General features: G+C 39.6%; 1 protein-coding gene across 1 annotated transcript; it reads left to right on the forward strand.

The window, feature by feature from the left end:
* The first annotated feature begins 506 nt into the window (after positions 1–506).
* Positions 507–8282, forward strand: LOC131220821 (protein FAR1-RELATED SEQUENCE 5-like). Its single transcript, XM_058215666.1, has 7 exons — positions 507–628; positions 3929–6793; positions 6887–6921; positions 7005–7080; positions 7648–7726; positions 7816–7857; positions 7974–8282. Exons 2-7 carry the CDS (start codon positions 3969–3971, stop codon positions 8010–8012), a joined length of 3096 nt encoding a protein of 1031 aa, XP_058071649.1. The 5' UTR covers positions 507–628; positions 3929–3968; the 3' UTR covers positions 8013–8282.
* The last annotated feature ends 4884 nt before the right edge of the window (positions 8283–13166 follow it).

The following is a 13166-nucleotide window of genomic DNA, read 5'->3' on the forward strand; positions in this document are numbered from 1 at the left end:
TCTGTTGGCCATCCATTGGGGCCCACGTGATAAGATAGTCGGATGATCTGAACCGTCCATATTGTATATACTACCATGTGATAGCCATTTTCCCATGATCAGGCTTACCTAATGATCTCAACAGCTGATTTTTGATTTTGAATGAGAGCCAATGAAATTTCCTTTTCAATTTATAATCTTCAAATATAGATAATTTGATTGTCACAGTCATCCATTCAACACTATTTTATTAGGATATTCTCATGTACACATTATGGACGGTTCCGATCATTGGACCATTCGATATGTGGGCCCCAGTGGGCGAGGCGACACACGCTGGATCCTGAGTCGCGACAAAGGGAAAACGAACTCATTTTACTCAAAATGGTCTCTCGTTTATCACGTGCAACTCACGTGCTGTCTACTCACAACCACAGAAGAGGGAAGGGACGGGTAGTCCGGGGGACTACCAAACCCTAGGAAAATTTCTCCATTCCTCCCCTCTCTCTCTCTCTCTCTCTCTCTCTCTCCGATCCCAAGCAAAAGCAAGAAGGAGAAGAAGAAGAAGAAGAAGCTCCAGAACAGCGTGGCAGAATAAAATATCGACACGTGTCACGAACCCCTTACTAGGGTTTCTCCAATTTCCGGTCTCTCTCTCTCTCTCTCTCTCTCTCTCTCTCTCTCTCTCTCTCTCTCAATTCTTAATCCATTTATTTGCATTTTTGTCTGATAAAGATTTCATTTTACAGAAACAGCATTTGAATCCCTTTTTTTGTAATTTTAAAAAAAAGTCTTTGGACGGATTTCAAAACTCAATTTTTAAATTTGTAGTTGATATTCTGGAAAAATATAAGTGGATGAATGGTCTTTTACCCGACGCGATTGACTGGAAGCGTGGTATTTTCTTTCGAGGTTGTTGGTTGCTTTTATAGTAGTCCGCGAGCTACGTTATTTCTCTCATTCTCTTCTCGCTTCAATCTTCCATAAGCTGCGGGATCATATAGTCCTGCATTTCCTTGTTCTGTTCTGTCTGTTAAAAGTCTGTTTATTGGGGAATGCGGAAAATGAGCGCCTTGTAGGGATCCCACGGTGGGGCCTGCTGTCGGCGTTGGGATGATCCGGGCGGTTCATCTGGGTGCCCCACCATGGAGATGCTGTGGTGAAGTAACCAAATGGCCACACAAGCTGATTGATCAAGATTTGAAAAATCAACTATCCAAATTGTCTTAATTAATGATCTGGACTAAATCTGTGGTCTGATGGTCAATCTGACGGGATCAATGGGTAGATTACATTGTGGGGCTGAGAGGAGCAAATTGGATGGTCATTGTATTTCTAGGATTTATTTATTTTAGTTAGTTATTTGGGTTTGATTAAATATTTAATAATGTTTCCTTTTTTATATTGTTGTCACTTTTTTGGCGGGCTACTTTAAATGATGCACGGATTATATGAAATTGGTCTTGTTTGATACCCATTGAGTTCCCTTTCAGATAAGCCTAATATCATGCAATTTTGATTCCATTTGAGTGAGTTTTGGCCCATTTATATAAAGCCCATGTGGTAGCATTGTTCAGAGTATCCCTAATATTATCCCTATCTCCAACTCGACGATGCTGATAACACTGGTAGCAATACCGATAACACTGATAGTATCCGAAATTCCAGCTTTCGCTCTTTCTAGAGACCAGCAGCCATCAAAGGAGCATCAGAAGCTCCCTTGAGAGATCTCCTACTGTTGCTGTTGAGGTTTTTTTTTTTCTTCCTGTTTTTTGAAATGGGTTTAGTGCAGAAGAATGCCCAAACAAATTGAAAAACTAGTGTTATGTTCTTGGGAGGAGAAAGTACTAAAATGCCCTTGTAGTTTTTCACTTAAAAAGGTAGCGAAGTCAAGAATTGTGGGCCCACGTGATGTGTTTAGCATCCAATCTGTCTAACATATGAACCTTACCATGATGTTCACACGAACTAGAATCCTGGCCGATTTAATCACCAGATGGGGCTACAAATGAATTTGGATGTTTTTAAGTGGTGTATGTTAAGTTTTTATGGTCTGGCCCATCGTATGATTGGATCCGTTGGCCCGTCTTGTAATCATGATGTGGTGCTTATACCTCGTGGGCCCCACGGGTTGGATGTCGGATATTACCTCGTGGGCCGGACAATTCTTCGATATATCACTTTTTAAAGAGAAAACTAAAACAAGGGTTAAACTATGTGGTCGACTTGATGAGCAAACCAGATTAGCTTTGGATTCACCCACACGCAAGGTTGGCAGCTGGGTCAGACTTGGTCTGAACTTAGCCCAGCTTAGCTTGTGCCGAGCCTAGGGCCCTTGGTTGAGCTTTGGCCTTAGTTGCAAGCATGACTATTTTGAACCATGCAAATTTTTTGTGTATCAATGATAGGGTAATATCATTCGTTAATATCACCCATTATTATCATTCGTTAATAAACTTATTTATAGGAAAATGACCAAAGTTTGTTGTTAATCTACTCAGCCAGATTTTGAGTCGAGTCTGTCGGAAACTCAAATTCACAACCAATTACAAAGGATGCAAGCATTCTACCAGTCCAACAAGTGCTTCACTTGTGTTTAAAAACTTTTTTTTTTCATAGATGCAATGAGATTTATATTAAACACCAACCAAAATAATTTATATTTATTTATTTGTATCGACCAGTCCAACAACCCTTTTTTTATCAACCTGATTTTTGGGACAGAATTCACACAGTAAAGATCGTGTAATGAGAGATTCTGATATCACATGTGAGGCGGGTGCACTTACAAAGTGCACTGAGATGAGTGCTATTAGCATACTATTGCTGCCTGGATGCAAATGTCTTATTGGTTCACTGTTCTCCCTCTTTTCGAAAGAAATACAATACAATCCCGGGCTAAATAACATTTGAAGTAGCAAAAGATGGTGATCAAGGTCTTGGAAATTTAGTGATGCCTCTTTTACATGGGCCCAGCTTAATTACTGTTCTTCATCTTGTAATTACCAAGAATTTATTGATGCATTAATGAAAATTAATAATAGTTTATGCAGGGCCCAGCTTAGAGTGATTGAATGGTCCCATTCCGAATAGATGTGACCCACCTTAGAGTGATCCAGACCATTCATTGTGTGCACACCACCTAAGCGTTAGGGTAATTCTCATATCAGACAATCCTAGCTGTCTGATTCTTGCCCTTCAAATGGACAGTTAAAACTGGATACTTCCAGCTGTCCATATGAACTGGAAAAAGTCCAACGATGAGATGGCTGTGACTCTTTTGATACGCAAGATTTCTGTCCTTAGCCCAGCCATGGTGTGGCCCTTCAAGTGAACAGTCCTGTTTGCTGAAAGATAGGCCCAGCATGTATAGAATGCTGGCCAAGCAAAAGAAGGCAGTAATTCTGGCGTGATACTCATTTTGGCAGATGAGATTTGAGTGTGGGGTTACAGCTGCCATTAGGTACTTGCTTCCTGTTGGTTACAGAGTCATAGGTCTTGTTCCTTGTTTCATTGTCATTTCTGCATCCGTGGTTTTCACTATTATTTTTCTCAGCTGGTTTTTTTTTTTTGGAAAGCGGTTGTGGTCTATTAACCAAAGCTTAGTTGAGAAATGCGGTTTCTCATATGAAGACAGCCATTGGTGCATTGATATATTTGCATTTTATGTATGCCTTTTTATGCTGTTTTGTATCTGTGACAATGAGGCAAACATCCTCATGTTAATTGAGTCAAACTTCTGTCCTTCTATCCTTCTGGGTGTTTTCATGTGTTTTTTATCTGTTACAGAAAATCTAAGATGTGCCATGTTCAGATTTTGTAACATCTGATTCAGCATTCTCCAACATGTAGGGTTCTAGACATGCAGTTTTGGGTCTTGGTAACTTAATCATTTTCAAGTCACTAATGTTACCTTGCCCATTTTCTTTATCTGTTGGATTCACAGAACTAGATTTGTTACCGGAGACTACACAAAAAGTGAGAGTGTCATGGAAAATGCTATGAATCAAGATAATGCATTGATGGACATTGGTTCTCAAGATGTCACGGAAAGCAGCTCAAATCAAGGCACCACAGAAAGTAGCATGTCACAAGATGAAGCTTACGCACAAGGGGAGTCTAAAGCGGTAGAAAGTTCCAAACGTGGTGCAAATCAAGAATATGCAGCAACAGATGCTGAACCTCACGGGGATGAGGATCATGGAATCCTAGAAGGCTCTGAAGAAGGCGTTATTGTAGAACCATACGAGGGCATGGAGTTTGAATCGGAGGAGGCCGCAAGGATATTCTACAATAAATATGCTATGAGCATTGGTTTTGGTAGCCGTATTAGTAGGAACCGTCGTTCGAGGAAAGATGGAGAAACTATTGCTCGGAACTTTGTATGCTGCAAAGAGGGTTATCGTTTGAGGAAAGATGAGGACAATGATGGCAGGATCAGGCGGCATCGAGCGGTCACTAGGGAAGGCTGTGGGGCGATGATTACTGTAAAGAAAACCAATCTTGGGAAATGGGTCGTTTCAAAATTTGTGAAAGAGCACAATCATGTGCTACTCAGTCCAAGTGAAGTGCGTAGCCTTCGATCACATAGGGTCATAACTAATCCCCCGAAAAAGCTAGATGCCGAAATTCAGGTGGCTAAGGAGATGGAAATGATAGAAAGTTTAGAAGGAAATGCAAATCTGGATCCGTATGAGGGCATGGAGCTTGAATCAGAGGATGCTGCTAGGATATTCTATAGTGCCTATGCTAGGCGCATTGGTTTCCGCAGCCGCATCAGTAAGAACCGGCGTTCAAGGAAAGATGGAGAAGTTATTGCTCGGAAATTTGTATGTTATAAAGAGGGTTATCGTGCAAAGAAGCATGAAAATAAGAAAAATAGGATTTACCGGCCACGAGCAGTCACAAGGGAAGGTTGTGAAGCGATGATTTATGTAAAGAAGATGGATTCTGGGAAATGGGTCATTACAAAATTTGTAAAGGAGCATAGCCATCCACTGCTTGATCCAACTAAAATGCGCTCAGTTAGATCAAATGGGAATGCATCTGATGCTTCGAAAAACCCAATCAGTGTTTCCGAGGGGGAAAGAACAAGTGCGAGTGAAATGACTCCTGCAGTTGGTGCAAGATCAAGCGGAATTATCAATTCTGGCATTACTGAGCAAGACCATAATAGCAATGTTCAAAATATTCGGAAAAGAAAGAGGATCCCCGGAAAAGACCCTCAAGACGTCCTAGACTATTTACACCGCATGCAATCCGAGAATCCCGCCTTCTTTTACGCAACAAAAGTTGATGAGGATCAGTCATTGCAGTGTATTTTTTGGGTTGATGCTAGGTCGAGGATGGCTTACAATTATTTTGGTGATGTGGTTTATTTCGACACAAAATATAAGATGGAGAAATATGAAGTGCCGTTTGCTCCATTCATAGGAGTGAACCACCACCAACAGTCTACGTTGTTTGGCTGTGCATTACTTTTTGATGAAACTGAATCATCATATGTTTGGCTATTTAACACATGGCTCGAAGCAATGTCCGGTCGCCATCCAGTCACAATAATAACCAACCAAAATGAGGCCATGGGAGCAGCAATAGAGCAGGTCCTCCCGAAAACTCATCATTGTTTTTGCAAGTGGCTTATCTTAAATGAAGCCCCAAAGCAGTTATCTAACATAGATCGTGGACATCCTACCTTTGAAGCGGAGTTCCAAAAATGTGTCAACCTAACGGAGACTGTTGATGAATTTGAGTCATGTTGGGAGTCACTTGTTCATAGATTTAAACTTAGGAAGAATGAATGGCTTCAATCTTTATACCGTGCTCGACGCAAGTGGGTCCCTGCGTACTTACACGACACATTCTTTGGACAGCAAAGTGAAATCATAAACTCATTTTTCGATGGGTATGTTAAAGCAAGCACCTCTTTTCAAGTGTTTGTCACTCAATACGAAAGAGCTCTTGCCAATCGGCACGCAAAGGAACTCGAAGAGGATATTCGAACGGCACACATTAAGCCGAATTTGAAGACGAAATTGCCTTGTGAAAAACAAGCAGCTGACTTCTATACGAGAACAATGTTCTCAAAATTCCAAGAGGAAATATTTGAGAGCCTTGGTTACATTGCAAACAAAACTAATGAGGATGGGCAGATCAGCACATATAGTGTGGTGAAATATGCAGACCGAAGGAAGGAATGCACTGTTGCACTCAATTTGGCTGAGAGAAGAGCAAGTTGTAGCTGTAAAATGTTTGAATTTTCAGGAATTCTTTGTAGACATGCATTAATTGTCTTCAACGTATCAAACATTACAACAGTCCCGTCTCATTACATCTTAGAGCGGTGGACAAGGAACGCTAAGTGTGTGGTTGGGTTGGACAAAAGAGGAGTTGCAATGCAGGCTAATTGTCGAAAATCCCCAAACTTGCGGTACAGTGTTTTGTGCAAGCAAGCCATTAGATGTGCAGAGGTGGGGGCGACCTCTTTGCAGGATTTCGATGTGGCAATACGTGCTCTACGAGAAGCTTGGGAAAAGATTGCTGCTTCAAAAAGGAAGGCTGGAGGAGGCACACTAATTGGCGCTCCTGTTTGTGGCGGTAGTCAGGGAGACAATGCCAATGCACAAAGTGAAATGGACAATATAATGAACCAAATAACTTCGAGCGGACCTACACAACCGAAGCCGAGAGGCCGGCCTCGAAATTCCAGTTCGAAAGCCAATTTGGAGAAGGCCACAAAGAATGTGAGAAGATGTACTATTTGCAAGGAGCATGGCCATGATAAGTCCAATTGTCCAAGATTGAGACCCATAGGGTACAATACATAACTTCTTTCACTATTTTCCGTTTTCTTTGTTGTTTGGTGTTGGGAAGGAACGACCTTTAACTTTTCTCGTCCGTCTTTTAGGAGCATTTTCAGCAATGGTGGTGGTATGCTTGTAGGTATGCAAACTAGCCTCCTTAAGGTTTTCAATAAAGGGGAACTTTTTAACTCCACCGATACTTCAACCATTTTTTGCTTGCAGTGGATGCTGGGCCTAGTGATTTGCATGGGCATGGTGGGATAGGTGGAGAGCAACATGGATTCTCTGATGGAATTCTGTGAGTGAACTCTCCCTTTCATTTGCTTGTGTTCCTTGGAATCGCGGTTCCAAAACCGTAAAACTTGATTTGAATTAACGTCCAATCGAGCTGGTCAACTCAAAACTTGAACCGGTCTTAATTTAACCTGACTCGGTATTATTATAATACATAAATGAAGAATATTTGATTTTGTAATGAATATTTTAAATCGTTATAAAGGTCTGCAGATTAAGCTGCTAAAGAAAAATGTAACTGAAGCTTGTGGGTCACTGGTAAAGTGCTTGCACTTCCAGAGATGAGGTCATTGGTTTTGATTCTCACAGCTGACATTTTGCATTTTACCACTAAACCAGGCACATGACTCAGTTTGAGTCAGGCTGAGTTAGCCAAGTTTTTGAGCCGACTCGACGAGTCTAGACCAAGCTCAAAATCTTGTCGAGTTGCCTTTCAAAAAAAAAAAAAAAAAAAATCTCATCAAGTTGACTTGACCTTGTTTTGAGTCGAGTCAGCAAGTTTTAGAACTATGCTTGGAATAGATTTTTACACTCTCCACAATTCTCATATTGGAATGGTCGGTTGAAACAGGGGACTTTCGCTGGGTGATCACTTTGATGCACATGGCACCTCAGGAATTCATGGTTTTGGGCCTGGCAGTTTTTTCCAGGTCTGATTTCATCGTAGTTCTGGATTATTTTCTCTAATCTTAGTTATGATGACGTCTAGTGTAAGATGAAGTTGCATTTTCTAATCTAGATAAATTCGCTTGGAAATTCAAGACTTCTCAACCCAACTGAGGTATGAATTAATGTTTGTTTTTCAATCATTTCGAGAGGTTTTATTCCTTTTTGTGTTATTGTGGCTTCTATGTTTTGATCCTTTTTTTTTTTTTTCCTCTGTGAAACATTTTGTAGGAATTCTCAGTGACTGGGACGCGGCCTCATGAACATTGAGCACTTATAACATGATTTTCTTGACTGTTTGTATCTGATTTCTTGCTTCTTCGTATATAGCCTCCTTATGGGGTTTTGTCTTCTCTTGTGGATGTGTAAGAAGCCGGGAAAAAAAAAAACATTGAGGAAGGAAAGCTCATTGCTTTTCTTTAATCATGTTATTTTTTGTGGAGCGTGGTTCAGTTTAAGTTATATATATATAGAGATGTGTATTTCTGTATCTATTCATGTTGATGTTCTTGTAATCAGAGATTACAAATTGATTCTCTACTGGTTAGTGTCTGCATGAGAAGGGGATCCAATGTGCTAAATAGGCTGTTCTTTCATTCCTTTTCCTCTTGTATTCTGAAAGTTGGTGCAAAAAGAAAAGCACAAGGTGGACAAGCTGGGAGCAGCCACTCAGAGGTATTTGATCTCTATTTATTTATTGCAGCAGTCAAATTGAAAATTTTCCATTTCCTTTGGATTGATACCAATGCACTTGAAGACTACATATTTGCAGCTGTAAACCATACCTTGTGTTTTTCTCTGTTAGTCAAAGTATGGATGTATTTAGTGCCTTCTTTATAGAACTGCTAGCAATGGCTCTGTTACTGGGAAACTGGTCATCTACCTAAATTGCTCCTCCCTTGGAATTTGATAGAGTCATTTCTTCTTTGTTCTTTAGAGATTGATAATGATAGAACAGGCCCACAGTGCTCAAGCCACATGTTACTGTTGGTGTGTACCTTAGAAGTTAGAACCAAGCCCTTGTAACTTTTGCCTGGTGAAACCGGTCGTCTACCTTAATTGCTCCTCCCTTGGAATTTGATAGAGTCATTTCTTCTTCGTTCTTTGGAGATTGATAATGATAGAACAGGCCCACAGTGCTCAAGCCACATGTTACTGTTGGTGTGTACCTTAGAACAAAGCCCTTGTAACTTTTGCCTAGTGAGGCTTGAATCAGTATTTGCCCAGTGAGGCTTGAACATTTAGGCTGTGTTATGATGGGAAGTTACTATATTAGCATTTTTTATTTTTTTTTTTGAAATCTTCTGATACTGAGTCGTATTGGTTTCAGTATTAAAAATGAAAAAGAAAAATCAGTTTCAGTCAAACAATGCGAGTCAATAGACTGAAGCAGGACCAAAAACCAACCAAAAAGGACCCATACAAAACTGATAAGGGTTGAGTCACACCTGTTTTGGTCCCATTGTGAGCCAAATCCAATAATGCATTGAGCGGAATGCCATTGTTTCAATTTGCCCATTTTGCTGAATTCATCTGTTTTCCTCAGTGAACCTGGTTTGATGGGCTTTCTCCCTTCCACTACATGTGGAACAGAGTTTCACCACTTTTGAAACCAACCTTAGTTTAAAAACTGCAGATAGCACCATTTAAATAAGGTGCAATGGGGAGACACTTTACAAATGGAGCCTCAGACATCATTTCTTCTTTGATTATAAGAATGTTTTAGGCAATGATGCTTTTACCCCTTATTCCTTCTTTTTTCCCAAAAGACTAGCTTTGGTTTTGAATGAGTAGGAAGCATGGAAGGTTCTCAAATAATCTAGAGCTGAAGTTGCATTTTCTGCCAATTCCTTCATCACTCCATTCTCGTACTTTCACATGGCTGGTATGTGTGCTTACTGGCCCTTTCATTTGCTTTGTTTCTCTTTTTCCTATTTGTCAGAACAAGTATATGATGGCTCTAGAACTGAAGAATTTATTTACTTGATTGCACTTCTTGAGTTTTTTTTATTGTATTTAAAGAGTTGAAATCCAACCCAGAAGACGTCACTAGGGTGCTAGTGCTACAAGCCATCCTTTGTTCACATGGAAAACATGCTCGTCAATCTGGTGTGTTCAAATCATGAGCACATTGTGGATGGAGCCTGTGCCAGAAATCAAACTGATAAGATGATCCTATCTGTCCAATCTGTTAGCATCGAATGGATGTGTTTATAAAGGATTGGGTGGTTAAGATTTTCCCTCCAGTGTAGTTTCAGGATATGCTTCATCTACAATGCGCTTGGAAGGTCCAAGGTTAGCATGCATGTATAGTGCACATATACGTAGATGGGTTGTAGCACCTTAGCAAGGTCAGGCTGGCCCAATCATGCATGGGCCCAATTGATTTCTAAGCCATCGAGACCGCGATTTCTAAATCCTAAATAATATGTATTACAGGTCAAAGCCATGGATCCATCAAGAAAGGCAACACATGCCAGACGGCAACATGAGCAAGGCTATTCCTGGTTTCCTGCATTTTCTTCTCCTTTTTTTTTTTACCTTTTATTTAGGTACTGGCTTCAATCCAAACCATTCAACTCATCGGCCCAAGTATATGGATAGATCATGGCAGGGAAACCACACTGACAGGACACTACAAATTTTCCAATTGGAAACCATCAAATGGGCATGGATTGCATGTAACACGTATGTCTATGGCTCAATGAAAAAGTACCGTGTGTGTGCATGTCAGATGTAGGATATACAGTGAAAAGTATAAATTCCACTTGAGAAAAAATGATTTTTGCCCTTGTCATTATGGGTTTGACGTATGATACATGCACATGGCACTTTTTTCATTTGAACATGTCATTGTCATACTGGGTTTTTGTAACCCCTTGTTAGACGCTATCTGCGTCTCCATCGAATGGGTGATGAAATATCCAGCAGTCTCCAACAAGTGAAATCAGATGGTCAAGGTTGTCCAAACGTGTGATTTTCTGTCAGCAAGATGGGTCCAGCAATGCTGACAAAATGGCCACAGTGACAGCATGTACAACAGAGGAGAGTACCACACACAAGCCTGTCTTAGATGTTTAGTATCCGATTGTAGTCACAGAGATTGTTGTATGGTGTGTTTGGATGAACTATTGAAAAAAAAAGTGTTTTGCTGACTAAATCCATCCATTTATAGCCATTCATTTTCCAAGCCATGCATCAGATGCTTAGGATGATCTGATGGAAAATAAATGTAAGAAGATGTTGATTGCAGGTAGTTTTATACAAGTGATCTTGACCATACATTATGTAGGAAATTGATCAGATGGTTGGACTTGTGATGTTGGTGTGAATTTTGAATTGCAGGCAATGAAATGCATGCTAAGACTTATAGACGGTCCGGATCATGCATTTGGATTGTCCAAGCGTCCCGATGCAACTAGGATCACTATGACTTATAGTGCTCTGAAAGCACAGGATCATTTCTCATCATTAAAATGCACATGAAGTTAGTTTACTAAGATTTACTAATTTAATCACTAATCATTAGAGTTACTACTTTTGAATGATGGAAAAATGCTTCTGCTTTTGTAGGAAACTACTAAAAAAGGAGTATACTTTTTCTACCAAACAGAAAAAAGGGGTGCTGCTAAAAGAAAAGTAATCTTGGTCTCAAAAGCAAAAGCATTTGCTGTCATACAAATGATTTATTTTTATTTCCTTTTAAGGTAAAACAAGATGCATCAAAACATGATTTATGCAGTTACCTCATCACACTGCAAGTGTCAAGTATTTCTGGTGATCGGGACCGTTGATCTGGTGGGTCACCATGTGGATGTCCTATATGATGAAAACAACAGTGATTGGACCGCTATGATGACCTTCCAACTGTGAGTTTTTCTGGTGGAATGTGAGAGCAGATTGCGTATTGAGTAACTCAGTACACTTGAGCGCATGAGTAAACTGTGGGGGCCACCATCATGTGTGCATCTTATCCGGGTGCGGTTTGGATGGTGACCCCAATACCAGTCAACTAGCTAGTGTCGAAGCTCTGGGGTCCCCACCATGGTGCGTGTGTTTTATCTACACTGTCCACGCATTTTCCAGCTCATTTTAGGGCATAAGTTCAAATTGAGCTAGATCCAAGTCTCAGGTGGACCGCATTGTTAAGATCGATGGAGCGTGATCATTATAGGTGTACTGATCATCCACTCAGTGTTTTCATAATTTCATAAGGAGTTTCACGTAAACTCTATTTCATTTGAAGGTAATGTATATTTCGTTGTGAGAAAGAGCCGTCATTGTATTAAGAACTTATTTTTCATTTTTTGCCTTCGAGCACAGTGGATTGGTATGAATTCATGAATGTATCGAAAGGAAACCACGTAAATATTTGAGTTGTGATTTGCATCTTCTTCTCTTCTTTTTTTCTTTTTTTTTTTTTCTTTTTTTTTTTTTAAATTTAAATATTGTTATGTATGTGGTCAAGAATGGGATCTTTCTCTCAACAATTGGTATTAGAGCTTTTGGTTTGAATGGGAATAATGTAGGAAGAAGGAAATGTAAGGATTGAAAAGTTTGATTATTCAAACTTAGAATTCCGAAAGATGCAGATAGAAGATTATCTCTAGTTAAATGATTTATATCTCTCTTGGAAGAAGATTGAAGAAATTAAAGAAAATGCCCGATAACAACTGGGAGGTGCTCGACAAAAGGGCTTTGGGAACGATTCGACTTTCTCTAATGAAATATGTTGCATTCAACATTTTGAAGGAAAAGACCATGGAGGATCTAATGGAAACCCTATCAAGGATGTACGAAAAAATCTTCTACTTCCAACAATATTCTTCTAATGAAGAGATTGTTCAATAAGAAATGATCCGATGATAGAAATGTGGCTAAGTAGCTTAATGAATTCAATCTAGTTACGAACCAGTTGAAGGTAGTAGGCCTTAATTTTGATGATGAAATTAAAACTCTTTTGATCTTATCAACGTTACTGGAAAACTGAGATAATTTGGTGGTAGATGTGAGCAATTCTTCTGGATCAGCGAAGTTAAAGTATGATAATATTGTTAACCCCATTCTCAATAAGGAATATCGGAGGAAAGTCTCGGGATTTTCAAGTGAAACATTAGAAAATGCTTTGAATGCTGAAAAAAGAGGAAGAGCACCAAACAGAGTAAACAAAAGTAATGGTCAATTGAAATTGAGGAAAAATAGATCATCCAAGCTTCTGGAGAAAAAGGGTGATGGTTGTTGGAATTGCGGCAAAAAGGGCACATGAAGTAGGACAATAAAGCTCCAAAGAAACAACAACAACAAAAATTAAGGAGGTAAATATTTTGTAAACATCTTTTTTTATAAAAATAAAATAAAATTTCTGATACTCTAATTCTGTCTTTAGATACTCCTAATGAATCATGAGTAACAGATTCTAGTGCC

This window comes from Magnolia sinica, chromosome 12, assembly GCF_029962835.1.
Source record: "Magnolia sinica isolate HGM2019 chromosome 12, MsV1, whole genome shotgun sequence".
NCBI classification, from domain to species: domain Eukaryota; kingdom Viridiplantae; phylum Streptophyta; class Magnoliopsida; order Magnoliales; family Magnoliaceae; genus Magnolia; species Magnolia sinica.